Source organism: Jatropha curcas, chromosome 1 (genome assembly GCF_041381405.1).
Source record: "Jatropha curcas cultivar XTBG-Jc1 chromosome 1, XTBG_Jcur_1.0, whole genome shotgun sequence".
In the NCBI taxonomy this organism is placed as follows: Eukaryota; Viridiplantae; Streptophyta; class Magnoliopsida; order Malpighiales; family Euphorbiaceae; genus Jatropha; species Jatropha curcas.
Window position 1 is genome coordinate 29,289,395 of NC_143151.1, and position 16,946 is coordinate 29,306,340.

The 16,946-nt window shown below is 28.1% G+C and overlaps 2 protein-coding genes across 3 annotated transcripts; both read right to left on the reverse strand.

The window, feature by feature from the left end:
• Positions 1-4,502: 4,502 nt before the first annotated feature.
• On the reverse strand, positions 4,503-7,444 carry LOC110008615 (protein SUPPRESSOR OF GENE SILENCING 3 homolog). 2 transcript variants are annotated; one of them, XM_020677790.3, is made up of 6 exons: positions 6,814-7,444; positions 6,176-6,683; positions 5,790-6,090; positions 5,247-5,491; positions 4,987-5,153; positions 4,503-4,918 (listed from the first exon to the last, which is right to left on the reverse strand). In XM_020677790.3, the coding sequence occupies exons 1-6, from the start codon at positions 7,287-7,289 to the stop codon at positions 4,648-4,650; spliced, it is 1,968 nt and encodes a 655-aa protein (XP_020533449.2). In that variant the 5' UTR covers positions 7,290-7,444; the 3' UTR covers positions 4,503-4,647. The 2 variants fall into 2 exon arrangements, with proteins under 2 accessions (XP_020533449.2, XP_020533451.2); XM_020677792.3 differs by having other exon boundaries at positions 4,503-4,906; positions 6,814-7,437.
• A 627-nt stretch (positions 7,445-8,071) lies between these two features.
• LOC105630386 (uncharacterized) lies at positions 8,072-11,245 on the reverse strand. The gene is made up of 5 exons (XM_089717747.1): positions 10,646-11,245; positions 9,501-10,020; positions 9,110-9,395; positions 8,794-9,038; positions 8,072-8,624 (listed from the first exon to the last, which is right to left on the reverse strand). Exons 1-5 carry the CDS (start codon positions 11,137-11,139, stop codon positions 8,268-8,270), a joined length of 1,902 nt encoding a protein of 633 aa, XP_089573873.1. The 5' UTR covers positions 11,140-11,245; the 3' UTR covers positions 8,072-8,267.
• Between the last annotated feature and the right edge of the window lie 5,701 nt (positions 11,246-16,946).

Sequence of the window (16,946 nt, forward strand, 5' to 3'; positions counted from 1 at the left end):
GGGTGTTGCTTTCTATAGATTAAGTTCTAGTTAGGTTTTGTTTTTTTCTCTTTTATTTACCTAAACAGAAATTCCACCCTTTAGTCGAAATTAGCATTATACTCGATTTTTCATTATTCACAAGATTATGAATATAAAAGGATTAGAGCTCAATTTGCCGATTGAATTGAAAGCAATGTATAATTTGTCTAGAAATTAATTATCTGTACAATTTACTCCTTGAAATTGCATTAAAAAAAGTTTTTTAAAAGAAAATTAATTTTTAAATTTCTAATTTATAAAATTATTTAAAAATATAAATTTAGAAAAGAAAAAAGTTGTTTAAATTAAGAAAAATACAGTATAATTAAACAAAATATTTCATTTAAAATTATAAGATCATAAAAATATTTTATTATATTAAATATTTGGTTTGAAAAGTATTTATTATTTTTTGTTTAATTATATTTGATTTTAATCAAATATTTCATTACATTTCAATGATATCTTATTTAAATCAAAATTTTATTTTGGTAAAAATTTGGGTTTTTAGAAAATGTGCTTTTTTGTTGTTTTGGTATAAATTCATGGGATAAAATATATCAAAAGTTGATTTTTGGGTAAATAGTACATTGCTTCCAAGTTAAGGTTTTATTCAGCAAAATTAACTGTTTTGATAGTTGTTTGCTGTTTTAGTAGCTTTTAGCTATTAACTGTTTGAGTAAAATTTCATAAAATACTAAATCTAAATGTTATATAAATTAACTTTTTATAAAACATTGTTTTAATCTCTAAAAGTTAGTTCAAACGCTGTTATCGAACACTATAAAAAATAATATTAACGTTTTGAATAGTCAAAACGTTAAAAATTACTTAAATAATTATTGTGGAACACAGTCTATACTGCAAATTGAATATTATTCTAGCATAAAATGCATAATTAGTTTTAATTTAATATTAACAATTGTAATTTGACCTTCTCCTTTTTGCCCCTCCTGAGCTAACCTCAATCGAGACAAAAAACATTATTGATAATTAAATATCTAAATAAAGAGACATAAGAATTTTAATTATTGTACTAAATTTACCTCCTGAGTTTGTCTTCTTGTTTAGATTCAAAGCACTCTCTCTCTCTCGATTGTGGCAAATTGGCAATGGTATTGTTAGATCTGGATTTTAGTTAAAACGGTAGGTATGAATCTGGCGGGAAATGTTTATTGCAAAATAATAATTTGAAATAATTATTTAGAATTGAGATGATTTATTAACGAGAAAAAAATTTTTCTGGAGTTTGAATTAAAAATTTTTGATTTAGTGATGATGAGCTGCTCTTGACTAGTTTTTAATGGTGAATTATTAATGTCAAGCAATTTTATTTCCATTTATTTTGAATTTATAATCATATTATGCTTGAAGCTCCATCTCTATTTGGTTGTAAATCAATAATATGATTTATCATAGTGATTTAATAAAAGTTCGATAGACGGAGCACAAGATACTTACATATATATATATATATATATAAAGACAATTATGAATCAAATTAATTGTATATCTAAGAAAAAAAAAGGTATGAATTCTTGTTGGAGAAAAAAAAAATAAAAAAATACAGTATGATTCTTGTGGTTTCTGAAATACAAGTAGTCAGTTCTTGTCTTTTTAAAATACACTAAAGCATCATTACAGTTTACTTTCCTCAGATTATAAGGTTCTTCTGTCCAAGTTTTGCATCTATTAAGTACCTTATGAAATGATAAAAATATTTTTTTTATTTTTAAAAATACAGAGACAGGTTAGTTGAATTTTTCAAACTAGATGAACCATACTATAATTTTGTGATATAGTATTTTAATATTTCTCATTTAACCTCTGTGTTCTTCTATTAACTTAAAGAAAAAGATGGAAAAATTGAACAGAATGATATAATAGTATAACAAAATAAAATATGAAAAAATTAAAATATTTTAAAAAAAAATAGAGACAGATAATTATATTTCGCAAACCATAAACATAGTATTGTATTTTTTTTTTCAAAACATATTGAATGAAATCTTACATTGAAATCTTCTCTCTTTTTTTTTTTTTTTAAACATTATCTTTTTTTTTTTTTTTAATTTTTCTAGGCGTGATGGGAGATCTTGTTGTTTCCTCAGTCCACACGATGGCCGTCCGCTTTGACCATATTTTGGATCTGACGAAGAATATTTGAGTCCAACCTAACAGGAAGAAAGCAGGTTGGAGTTGAAGATTTTGACGTGACTTCCAACGCCACAGTAAAAGCCGTCAGGCATGAAATATGAAAGAATAGCTTTGGCATAGTTTGTTATAGTTACTTATTTTTAGTTTTTTATTTATTAAAAACATGAAGTAATTTTTAGTTTTTGATTATTTATCTTTTCAACTGTTTTTTTAATTAATTAATTATTTTATTTTATTCATGATATGAAGAATTTTTGCAATTATCAAATCTCTTCCGTTAAAGATTTTAATTAATAATAAAAATTTTAAAAATTAATTTGGGATAAAATAATTAAAATATTTCATAATTTAATTTTTAAATTTCAAAATTACAATAACTATTAATTATTATATATACAATCAATTGAATAAAAATATAATATCCAAATATTATAATAAATAAATAATACCAAATGACATTAGAAAATAATAATAAATATAAAAATAATACTAAATAGAGAAGAGAAAGAAAAAATATATAATTTTAATAAAAAATAAAACTATCTTCTTGTATTTTTTTTTTGCATAAATAAATCATATTAGATTTGTATAGATAATAATAATAATAATAATAATAATACCTTATTAGGATAAATAATATAAAAAAATAAAAAATAAAATAATGTAGAATTAAGATAATAAGACACAATTACATAAACCACTATTTGTGGTTTCATAAAATTTATTTTTTGTTTTAAAAACAGTTTTCTTAAAGCTTAAAAAAAATTAAATAAGTTTAAAAAATAAGTTTTATTTATTTTTTAAGAAAAAAAACAAAAAAACAAAAACTTTAAATGAAAACAAACCCGTTTGTTATAGTTGTTTGTTTTAAGTTTTTTATTTATTAGAAATATGAAACAGTTTTTAGTTTTTGATTATTTATTTTTTTGAAAATAATTTTTTTTTAAATTTTTTTTCTTTTTTTATTCACAATCTGAAATTTTGTTTCAATTATCAAATCTCTGTTATTAAGTCATTAAAAATTTTAGTTAATAATAAATTTTCTAAAATTCAAAATTTCATGTGAAATAATTAAAATATTTTACAATTTAATTTTAAAATTTCAATGTTACAGTAATTATTGATTATTATATTGAATAAAAACATAATAATCCAAATATTATAATAAATAAATAATACTAAATGATATTAGATTTATATAGACAGAGAAAATAACAATAAATATAAAAATAATACTAAATAAAGTAGAGATGGAAAAAAAAGCTGAGAATTTGAATAGAGATAAAAATATATACTTGTATATTTTGGATAAATAAAATGACATTAGATTTATATAGATAAAGAAAATAAAAGTAATAATAACAACGACAACAATAATTTTATTTGGATAAATATTATAAAAATAAAAAAAATAAGAAATGTAAAATTAAAAACAGAAAACACAATTCTGTAAACTGCTATTTGTGGTTTTATAAAATTTATTTTTTGTTTTCAAAACAGTTATTTTAAAACTAAAGAAAAAAAAAATTAAACAAGTTTCAACAAAAATGTTTTATTTATTTTTTTAAATAAAAATATAAAAAATAAAAAATTTAATCAAACAAAAAAGTCAACTTAATTTTTAATTCTTTTAATTTAAGAGAAATTCATAAAATTAAATAGAAATTTTAACTTCTAAATTTCCCATGTGCAAGTTACGTTGAAAAACCAGCCAACAAAGTCTTAGCTAGAGACTTTAATTCTTTATCTTTTGTTTAAAAAAAAAAAAATTCACTGAATTAAGTCGCTGATTTATTGGCAAGAATAACTAATTTTATGTCTGATTGGATGGTGTATGAAATTTATATGTTTTTTTTTGTGATCTTTTGTATTAGGAAAAATTGAAATTATTTTCTAAAGTTATAGTCAAATTACTATACAAGAATTATCTTTTCAAAAACTAATTATGTGTTCTATAATTTATTATTTTGTTAACATGTTATTCTTTTCGTTCAAAGTAGATTTTTACCGTTTTCATTACCGAATTAACCGAGAAATTTATACCTAAATTATAACCAAACTAATTATGAAATTTTTAATTTATGATTTTGTTAACATTTTGGTCTCTCTGTTTCGAACGGAATAGCTAAACTGTTAATAGAATCATAAATGAGGGACTTTATAATTAATAACTTGTTATTAAAACAGGAGAACCAAAGCTCTCAACGTGGCGAGAGAGAAAAATTTTTAGCCGTGATTAAGATGATTTGAACATTATTGAATTTATGTCGAATTTATATGGTGTTTTTGTTTTCATATATGATATTAAAACCCGAACCGCTAAATGTCACCTAAAATAATAATTAATAAAACACAATTTTTACATATATTAGTTTCACAAAATATGAATTAAGCAAACAATACGACATCGTGCAAACAATACGGCATCGTGTCACTTTGAAACATGCTTCCAATTTGTTACTCGTATTACTAAGACTTCCACTTCTTCCCCAGTAACCCAATTAACGGCATTTTTCCCAATAGCATTTGCCTCAACTTCTCTATGTACTCATGGCGTTCTTCACTACCAGAAGCTGGCATAAGCTGGCGTCTCCTCCCTATTTCCGGCCTAATCATTGTTTCCTCCGTCATAACGGGAGCTATATTTACCATTTCTTGTATTGCTGGCGATTGAGAGCTCTCTGCCATTACTACCTTTTCCTTGTGTTGTTCTGTAATTTCCTGATTTCTGCATCCAGAACTGATGGACTAAATTGAAAAGGACCTAAACGAATAGTAATTTTCGAACACTAACTTTTATTAAAATACCTGTTTTCGCAACAATTTATGCTTGGAAGATTTGCATTTGACTCCTCTAAATTTTCTTGTTCTTCATATTTCTCCTGCTTTATATTCCCAATATCTCCATCGTTTTCATTTCTTCCTTCAAGAATTGTTCTGATTTGGTCCTTGTAGAATTGTTCTATAAATTTGATCTTAGGAAAATAGCATGGAGAGTTGCTAATTAGAGGTGAGCATTAATCGATTTGGTGTAAATTGATTATGTACTTGGCAAGAATTAATTATACCTCTTCCATGCTCTGCTCATGATGCTGTTTTGCTTGATGTCTCAGATTATCCGTCTCCTTGGTTAACATTTGCAGCTTTTCCTTCAACATGGAATTGGATTCTTCAAGCTCTTTAGTATGCCTTTCCTGCTCAGAGACTCTGTTCTTTAACCACTGAAGCTGATGATTCTCTTCTGTCATTTGCCTGATTCCATTCACCACCATTTCTTGATATGATCTCATCTCATATTTCAGCTTAACCTTACCTAATAATCAATTTCAAAAAGCTCAATTGCATAATTTATCATAACAATTCAGGGCTATAAACGAGCTGATTCTAGCAATTTACAATTGAAAAGATAAAAAGTTTGGCCTTTTACAGGCTCGAATTTGAGCTCAAATTCATTTATAAAGTAAGTAGGCTCAAGTTCGGCTCATTAAACTCATCGATCATCTTTTTCTCCGTGAAATCTCGCGCAGCTCACGAGCAGATCGGCTCGTTTATATCCCTACATAACATCATCTGTTTCGGACTTTATGTGATTTTTCAATTTAATCTATTACCTTTAAAAAGGTTGTTATTGAAGAAATCAACATCTTCTTTTACTGCCATGTAACCATAAAGTTGGTGCTGTTCAGCTGATAAGTTAAAGAGCCGCCGGTTAAGGAAATCATCTCTGCCTATTCCCTCCCTTACAAAATGTAGAGTTAGACGCTCTGCTTCTAAATAACCCTTTACTGAGCTTTCAAAAATTAAGATGCTGAATCCACTATGTCCCTTGCAATTGTAAGGGTGTTGAACTCTCACAATACCATCATATGAACTGAACATTTCTAGCAGCTCTTCACTTGTCATGCCAATCCTCTACAATTCCATCAAAATCCAAACAAGAGATAAGTAATTTATATCTATTTGTGCAAATAATAAGATTAGGAGTGGATAATCTCACCTTATGATTCTCATCCTTTTTGTAGGTTGTATTAGCAATTACAACCATAGGAGGCCAAACCATCTCAAAATCTTTGTTATTATTGCTTAAACCTTTGCATTTTGGACTTGCTGCTTCTTGAATTATAGTTGCAGAAATTGCCTGCTGATCATTAGAATGCAACTTGTCTTCCAGCAATTGTGCAAGCTCTCTGTGGAGCCTAATCCTTGTAGACCCTTTGGTTTTAGCATGCTGAATGAGGGGCTGCAGGCCCAAGTACTGTTTAGTGGCACCTCCACCTCTTTGACATACTGGGCAGTGCCATTGTCTGGCTTGGTTTTTGATCTCTTCAAAGCTCAAACATTCTAGTTCCTTAAGAAATTTCTTGAACCACTTGCTCTTCTTGCAAGTCTCAACTTTTCTTGGACTTGCTTCAGAATCGTAATCATCGGTATCAGGTAATTCATCTGAATCACTATTAGCAGGTTTTTTGACATTCTCTGAATTAGTCTTCAGATGCAATTCTTTGCTGTATCATTGTTTTACCAAGTGTTAAAGTACTTTATAATTAAGCTTAACTAATAACACGAATTCAACACCAACACCAGCACCATCAACAAACTATTTATTTTTAACTCAGAAATTAAATGTGCACTGACCTGCAAGTAAAATCCATGGACATTGCCCTTTCCCACAAATTGAGCACATCCTTGGAGAGCAAATGCTTAAAAGAATCCAATTCTAGAACATAATCACAATTTAAGCCTGGACAAGTGACAATATTGAATCCCTCTTTGATCTTTGCCTCTAAATAATTGCTTAGACAATAATCCAAGCAAAATGAGTGACCACATTTCCCATTCTTGAAAAGCTTATCTTTTTCTTTCCCTTCTTTGCAAATTTCACAAAAACTAATAGATGATTCACCTCTTTGTACTTTGATCTCTTCGAGTGATGGTATTTGACAAGCGAGCAAAGAGGCCTTCAGACTTTCTTGAAACTGCAATTCTTCTGCCATTGCCGCATCAGATAGTAGCTGAAGCTCTTTTTTTTCATTTTTCATCAACAAATTATAAGTAGTGGGTATCAAATTATTTAGAGGAAGAAGATTAAAGGATTCAGGAGGTATTGCCATTCTGCAGAAATTTTTTGCCGGTTCTTTTATGCTTCGCTGTCTCTATGAAGTAGCTTATTATATAGTAACAGCTTCCATTTAAATTGCTTACCAAGAACTTCACTTGGAAGTTATCCGGATTCTACTTCTTTGAGGGGCTCAACTTCTTTCTACGGCTTTTCCACAGTCACTGTAGTGGAGTGTAGGGTCATGTGTTTGTTTGACCTTTTGCATCTCTTACCTTATTATGAAGGACCTTAACATATAGGGGGAAAACTGTGTATATGATTTGGGGAAAATGAATTACTTTCTCCTTTTTTACTGATTCATATTGATGAATTTTGTTTTATTTTCCATATTATATTATAGATTTTTATACTAAAATTTCCATTACGTTGTCATTTTTAGCCTGTAACAAGAGATTGAATTGGATTTCTTTCTGTGTCTTTTCCTTGTCCTTGTCCATCAAGAGACAAGGAAAAATTTTTATTTGACAGCAAAATTTGTTCCCTTTGTCATTCTAAATGATTTTTTTAAAGTTTTGTTTTAACAAATGTTGGGTTGCTTTCTTCAATCCAACTCAGATGATAACAACTTCTAGTAGTCCAACTCTGATAAATTCAAAGTTTCTGTACACATGAAAATATTTTCAGGAAACCCTATTTATAAAGCGTAGATATAGTTGTTATCATTCACCAGCTTGCTATTGCTAACAGTTTAATTTACTGGATAGGCAGTCAAGTCTTCAAGTTAATAAATTTTATTTATTTTTTATTCCTGGTCATTCAAAAGCTAAAAATCTATTTGCCAAAGAAATCGGAGAGTCTAATTTATAATAACATTCAAATAGTTGATGTTTAACCATAAGTACAAATCGGGATAAATTTTTGTTTTCAATACATATTAAGATCAGCGATCGATAGTTGCTCCATTCCTTTCACAAAAATGTAGACTCACTTGCAGAATGTGAAAGGGGGAGGAGAGAATTATGCTCTGGGGCTACCTAATAATTTTCAGTAGTATGGGGATTGAAGCACTAAGAACTGGGATGGCAAGATCTTTCCATGACATCTCAAACATGGACCGATAATCGCTAACTACCGGCTTTTCCCCGGGTCTCCCAGAAAATTCTGAACTTGCACTTGCTCTTTCCCTTGCAATTTCAGGTTTCGTAATTTCTTCTCGTTCTGGCAACCTAGGAATCTCTGCTACTTCTTGTGTTTCATTTTCAGTGTCTTGAATGTTTACTAACTCTTGCTCTTGCCCACTCTTTATCTCGTCAAAATCTCCATCTTTGTCATTTCCTGATTCAAGATTTCTGATTTTGTCCTCGTAAAATTGCTCTAGAAATTGCATCTAAGAAAAGGCATTAATATAATCAGTCATGACATATAGTTAATATACCGCTTAATTTCGTCTGTGGTTAGGTGACAGACAAGTACTGCATTGTCTTCTAAAATTCACCTATATTTAAGAGAGAAGAAAAGAGAAAAGGGGGGGGGGGGGGGAGAACTGAAAATGTTACCTCTTCCATTGTCTGCCCATGATGCACATTGGCCTTACTTCTCAAAATATCCATATCCCTGGTTACCATTTGCAGCTTCTCCTTATACATAGTATTAGATTCTTCAAGAACTTCCACATGCCTTTGCTGCTCAGCAACTCTGTTCTTCAACCAGAGAAGCTGATAGTTGTCTTTACTCATTTGCCTAATTTGGTTTACCACCATTTCTTGGTATGATCTCATTTCATATTTCAGCTTACGCTTACCTAATTGCATAATTTACCAATAGAATTATTCTTTAAAGTTGCATGTCAAATATATATTTTTATACGCATACCTTTAAAGCTATCCACGTCTTCTTTCAATGCCATGAAACCATAAAGTTGGCGCTTTCCACTGGGTAGGAAATAGACCGGCCGATGAGTCCAAGCATATCTATCTTTCCGTTCCTCTGCAAAATGCTTATGCAGGCGCTCTGCCTCTAAATACCCCTTTGCTGAGCTCTCAAAAATCAAGATACTTAAACCGCAATGTCCTTGCCAATTGTAAGAGTTTTGAGCCTTAACAATGGCATCATATGAGCTGAACAAGTCTAATAGCTCTTGACTTTTCATGCCAATCCACTGAAATCCACAATTCCATCAAAACAAGAGCCAACTAATTAGTAGAACATTAAATATATCTTCAGAAGAAAGTAAATAGCATTCTATTGTTATAAATAATCTCACCTTGTTATTCTCATCTTTCTTAAGCCTTGTATTTGCAATTAGAACCATAGGAGGCCAAACTATCTCATGATCATTCTTCTCATCTTTTACACTTTCCCATTTGCTACTACTTGCTTCACCTTCAGGAATATTAGCTGCAACTCTTTCTCTTTCATCTCCTGAACATTTCAGCGAACTAGAAGCAAAAGCTGTTTGCATATTCAGTCTCGGTTTCATAAATGGGCTATCTGAAAATCGTGGAACCATGTTCTTGCTAAACATGTAGGTGGATTTGTGCCTTCCATTTCCTCTTCCGGTTGACAATGTAGACCGAGCATTATCTCTCTGTTTTCGAGCTGCGTCTTTATAGTTCCTTTGAGAAACCACACACTTGCTATCATCTTGTGCAGATTTATCAGTGTAGGTTACACTGTGATTGAACTGCTCGGTTCTTACATCCTGTGATGGATTGTCACTGGTGCTAGCAGTGAAAGTCCTTTCACTGCCATATTCTGTACTCTCCCTGGCACATAAATCTTTCCTGCATCATTGTTTTGAAGGAAATCAAGTCACATTCAAATATATATATCCGCTGATGAAAACAAATAGTGCAGAAGTGACCATTTTTTTTTTAGTTCAAGAGAGTAGAATTACAAGGAATTATAAGACAAACTTATTGGTTAAATAACCGGTTAATGACTGGGTTTAGAATATAATTGATTCTAATTTCATTTTTTTAACCCCTTAATTTGCTTCTTAATCAAATAGAGAGGAAGCTGTGCCTTCTGCCAGAGAAAGATAGCCATTGACATGCTAAGCTAAGTTACAGGTCAAGCCAAGTTAGGATCATCAAGTAAGAAATGAAAGCAACAAGAAATAAGTAAAACCAACTGCTAAAACTCTAAACAGTTAACAAAATGTTAAAAATATAGCTAAAATTAATGCATCCTAACTTTTCTTTTTCTTTTTTTAATTATTTTTCTTATGTTATTATTAGCCATAATCTAGAATAAGTACGCTTCCTTGAGGTATTTAATGTTCAGGTTGTTACTAAAATTTACCTAAAAATTAATTATCAGGCAACAAATCTAATTAGGGAACATAATCAACAATCTCAAATAATAAAAATCTCTACTTTAACACCAAATACTAAAAAATACACTGACCTTGAATTGAAATTTGGAGCCACCTCCGTAGACACAGCTTTTTCCCACAGATTCTGCACATCCTCAGGAAGAAGATGCTTCAAATCATCAAAGTTTAGGAAAAAATCACAATCAAAGCCTGGACAAGGAACAGTGCCGAAACCCTCTTTGATCTTTGCCTCCAAGTACTTGCTTATACAGTAATCGGAACAAAAACAGTGACCACATTCCCCATTCTTGATTAGTTTCTCATTTTCTATCATTTCCGTGCAAATCACACAAAAACTGAGGGATGATTCAGATTCACCTATATTTTTCACATATGGTGATGGATTCGGCAACTCTGAAGTGAAAAGAGAAGCCTGTAGAGCTTCTTGGAGCTGCAATTCTTCAATCATTGCAGCATCCGATAAAAGCATGATCCGAAACTCATCACCTCCATTGTTGTTAAAGAAAGCTGGGTGATGAGCTTCATTGTTTGCAGGAAGAAGATCAAAGGTCTGTGGTATTGCCATTTTAGAAAATCTTCGTTGACTGTAAATTAGTGGGTCTTCTACTCTTCTCTGTGTGATATGAACTCTTTACGTGCTTTATAGTTTAGAAAACTTGGCTTGGAAGTTGTCTTTTCTTTTTTCCCTGTTCAGCAACTTCTCTGTAATTAGTCCTTTTTGACTGAACATTGAATTGCTTTTTCTCTGTCCATGTAGGCCATTTCTGTAATCTTTTTAAATTATTATTTTGATCGACTAATAAATAAAATAAAAAATTATTATTAAAAAGAAATTTTTAATCGCATTGATCATATTGACTTCTTTAATCTTTAAAAATCTTTGGCCGTAGAGTTTGTTATTACTATAAGTTAAAATTTTTTTTCTATATCGGTAATATATTATTTTTTTCATTTTCTTTCAATCATCAAGTTTCATTTTTACGTTCCATTTCAATAATTTTGTTTTTACAATAAATTCAACAAAAACGAGCACTTATAAGGGGTAATCTATATGTATACACATAAATATCCAAATGCCCTTTCATTCTTCAATTAACGTCTCTCATCTCTCTCTCTCTCTCTCTCAGTTTCTAGGAGTGGCATAAGGGTAGCTTCCATTATTTCTCATCAATGCAGAAGAAGGGAATCTGCGGTATCTGCAACTGACGTTTCAATGGCAGAGCCATGGGAGGCCACATGAAATCTCACTCAGCTAAACAATTGTTACCTCCAAAACTCATTCCAACCCGCCAACAAAACCCATCATCCTCTTCTTCTCCTTCTAATTATCCTTCAAGTGATCAAAACCCCATGCAAATGCAATCCTCTCGATCCACCAACCAAGAACTCCCTTTGATATCAAAACCTAATCTTGCTAACGGTGGAGTAAGTGACACCGATTTGTCACCAAGGAATGACCCAATTCGGAGACGATCTAAAAGGCAGCGCATATCCGCCGAGAAAGTAACTGAATCGGTCGTGAAATCCGCCCAGTCACCAAATTATGTAATTTATATATCTTCTTCAAGCTATGTGTCGCGGAGAATAATAAAACAAGCATTATATGATCATGAAAGAAATAGATTCAGATTTCTCCTTTGAGATTTCCTTAAATTTAATATATAAAAGATTCATATTTTTCCATTGAGATTTCCTTAAATTTGATATGGAAAAATAATAATTTATCTCGAGATTTTATAAAATTAATTAATTCATCTTTTTATTTTTATATATTAAATATTTAGTCTATTTTATTTTTGCATTTAGGTATTTAATCTCTGAAATCTGATTTCGTCGCATTAAACTATCTTTCCGTCCAATTTTGATGAGCTTCGCCGTTAAATGGATAATAAAAGACTAAAATACCCTTTGAAAAGTCAAAAATTAAAGCCACCATTCCTCTTCTTCTCCTTCATCTCCTCAAATCTCTATTTCTGCTGTTATACAAACTCATTAAATAAAGAAATATATTAAACAACCATTAAATTTATACTGTATCTCACTTTGAGAGCATTACAAATCATAAAAACAAAAAAATCATTTAAAAAATCTGCCCTTCTTCTCCAACCACTTCTTCATTCTCCAGAACTTGTACTGTGTTTTTTTTTTTTGGTGTATTTGTGAGCTGGATGAAGTAGTTTTCCGCCATTCATTTCTCTAACAACTTGGACAATAATCGGCAGAATACATACAAAGTAAAGCCCCTAATAAACCAAAAATGCAAGACCTCAAATTTGAAATTAGCTTTAGATATCAAAACACCTTTTTTTTTTTTTCTTTTTCTTACATTAGCAGTGTCATTTAATATCTTAAAACAAAGCTTTGGCCATAACTACAGCAAAATAAAATACAGGCAAATCAAAATCTATTACAATCCAACCGTCAGTTAATGACATAGCCATGGCTGCTCTTCGACTAGGAGTAGTGGTATCTCCAAGCTTCTCCAGTCCTATCCTCAAAATACAAAATTAGCAACACCTTCTCGGTGGTGGACGACGGAGTAAATATGGGCTGTGGCGGTGAGAGAAGGAAGACAATAGAGAAGAGGAAAATGGGTAAGGAACAAAGTTGAAGAGTACCGTTTTTCATTTTAAAATATCTCTCTCTCCTCTCTTTCCCCTTTTACCTTCATTTAATAGAAAAAATCATTTTATTTTGGACGCAACGATCGTTTCATGTGACGAAACCAAATTTTAGGAATTAAATATTAAATATATAAAAATATATAATATATAAAAATACGAAAATGAATTAATTAATTTTGTAAAAGTTCAATGAAGAAAGAGTTGTTTTCCTTTTGATATATATAATAACTGTATACCAAACCAATTACAAAATTCAAATGAAAATATTTTTAATTTGAAATTTATTATCTAGAAAAATTTTTTTTATTAAAAATGTCACTGTCTTATTTTTTCTAGTGAATGTTAAAATAATATGCTAAAATATTGTTTAGAATTAATTTAGTATATAAATGGGCACGTATATTGGATGCGAATAAATCTACCAATTATAAATCATACGCAAAAAAAAAAAAAAAAATAAAACATTAATATTATTTCAAAATATAATTTTAACCTAACATAAAATTTTCTATTTGAGAAGCTATTAATTTTGGTTGGTCTTTTTAATAAGAAATTTTGGTTAAGCACGTGGTAGTTATACGAATTAGAAATCAAGGAAAAGGAAAGGGGAATGACTCCCTTTTTTTTTTTGGCATTGTATAAATTCTTTTTTTAATTTAAATATTCTTTAGGTGCAGAATGTAAAATATACATAAAGCATAGAGCTTTTTTTATAAATTTGTCAATTTAGAAGATTTTGGCTTGGCTCCCTTCCTCACAAGCTGCATCCAAGTTTCTTACACTATGTTTGGATTGATGAAAAACATAGGAAAATAGTATAATTTTTTTTTTCTTTCTCTTATTTGGTTGTAAATCAATAATATGATTTATCATAGTGATTTAATAAAAGTTCGATGGACGGAAAACAAGATACTTATATATATATAAAAAAAGACAATTTATGAATCAAATTAATTGTATATCTAAGAAAAAAAAGGTATGAATTCTTGTTGGAGAAAAAAAAAAAAATATATAGTATGATTCTTGTGGTTTCCGAAATACAAGTAGTCAGTTCTTGTCTTTTTTAAAATACACTAAAGAATCATTACATTTTACTTTTTCAGATTATAAGGTTCTTCCATCCAAGTTTTGCATCTATTAAATACCTTATGAAATGATAAAAATATTCTTTTTATTTTTAAAAATACAGAGACAGGTTAGTTGTATTTTTCAAACTATATGAACCATACTATAATTTTGTGATATAGTATTTTAATATCTCTCATTTAACCTCTGTATTTTTTTATTAACTTAAATGAAAAGATGTAAAAATTGAACAAAATGATCTAATAGTATAATAAAGTAGAATATGAAAAAATTAATATATTTTAAAAAAATAAAGATAGACTAATTATATTTCGCAAACCATAAATATCGTATTGTATTTTTTTTTTTTTCAAAACATATTGAATGAAATCTTATATTGAAATCTTCTCTCTTCCTTTTTTTTTCAAAAAAAAAAAAAAAAACATTATTATTATTATTATTTTTTTAAAATTTTTCTAGGCGTGATGGTAGATCTTGTTGTTTCCTCAGTCCACACGATGGCCGTCCGCTTTGACCATATTTCGGATCTGACGAAGAATATTTGAGTCTAACCTAACAGGAAGAATGCAGGTTGGAGTTGAAGAATTTGACGTGACTTCCAACACCACAGTAAAAGCCGTTAGGCATGAAATATGAAAGAATAGCGTTGGCATAGTTTGTTATAGTTATTTATTTTTAGTTTTTTATTTATTAAAAACATGAAGTAATTTTTAGTTTTTGATTATTTATCTTTTTCAACTGTTTTTTTAATTAATTTATTTATTTTATTCATGATATGAAGAATTTTTTTCATTATCAAATCTCTTCCGTTAAAAGATTTTAATTAATAATAAAAATTTTAAAAATTAATTTGGGATAAAATAATTAAAATATTTCATAATTTAATTTTTAAATAAAAATAATACTAAATAGATAAGAGAAAGAAAAATATATAATTTGAATAAAAAATAAAACTATCTTCTTGTATTTTTTTGCATAAATAAATGATATTAGATTTGTATAGATAATAATAATAATAATAATAATAATAATAATAATAATAATAATAATAATAACTTAATTAGGATAAATCTTATAAAAAATAAAAAATAAAAGAATGTAGAATTAAGAACAAAAACATAATTACATAAACCACTATTTGTGGTTTCATCAAATTTATTTTTTATTTTAAAAACGGTTTTATTAAAGGTAAAAAAAAATTAAATAAGTTTAAACAAACAAGTTTTATTTATTTTTTAAGAAAAAAATAAAAAAACAAAAACCTTAAATGAAAACAAACCAACAACTCAGGCCTCGATTGTTATAGTTGTTTGTTTTGAGTTTTTTTATCTATTAGAAATATAAAACAGTTTTTAGTTTTTGATTATTTATTTTTTGAAAACTATTTTTTTTTCTAAATTTTTTTTTTATTCACAATGTGAAAAATTATTTCAATTATCAAATCTCTCTTATTAAGTCATTCAAAATTTTACTTAATAATAAATTTTCAAAATTTCATGTGAAATAATTAATATATTTTATAATTTAATTTTAAAATTTCAATTTTACAGTAACTATTGATTATTATGTTGAATAAAAACATAATACCCAAATATTATAATAAATAAATAATACTAAATGACAATAGATTTATATATAGAGAGAAAATAATAATAAATATAAAAATAATACTAAATAGAGCAGAGATAGAAAAAAAAAAGTTGAGAATTTGAATAGAGATAAAAATATATACTTGTATATTTTGGATAAATAAAATGACATTATACTTATATAGATAGAGAAAATAAGAGTAATAATAACACCGATAACAATAATTTTATCTGGATAAATCTTATAAAAATGAAAAAAAATAAGAAATATAAAATTAAAAACAGAAAACACAATTTTGTAAACTAAACAAAAAAAAAATTAAACAAATTTATTTTTGTTTTCAAAACAGTTATCTCATAAGTAAAGAAAAAAAAAAAAAAGCAAATTTCAACAAACATGTTTTATTTATTTTTTAAAGAAAAAAATGAAAAATAAAAAATTTAATCAAAAACAAACAGCAGCTTGATTTTTAATTCTTTTAATTTAAGGGAAATTCATAAAATTAAATAGAAATTTTAACTTCTAAATTTCCCATGTGCAAGTTACGTTGTAAAATCAGCCAACAAAGTCTTAGCTAGAGACTTTAATTCTTTATCTTTTTTTTTTTCTTTTTTCTTTTTTCTTTTTTTTTTAAATCACTGAATTAAGTCGCTGATTTATTGGCAAGAATGTCTGATTGGATGGTAAATGAAATTTATATGTTTTTTTTTTTTTTTGTGATCTTTTGTATTAGGAAAAATTAAAATTATTTTATAAAATTCTAGTCAAATTACTATACAAGAATTATCATTTCAAAAACTAATTATGTGGTCCATAATTTATTATTTTGTTAACATGTTATTCTCTCCGTTCAAGGTAGATTTTTACCGTTTTCACTGCCGAATTAACCGAGAAATTTATACCTAAATTATAACCAAACTAATTATGAGATTTTTAATTTATGATTTTATTAACATTTTAGTATTTCTGTTTTGAACGGAATAGCTAAACTGTTAATAGAGTTATAAATGAGACTTTATAATTAATAACTTGTTATTAAAATAGGAGAACCAAAGCTCTCAACATGGTGAGA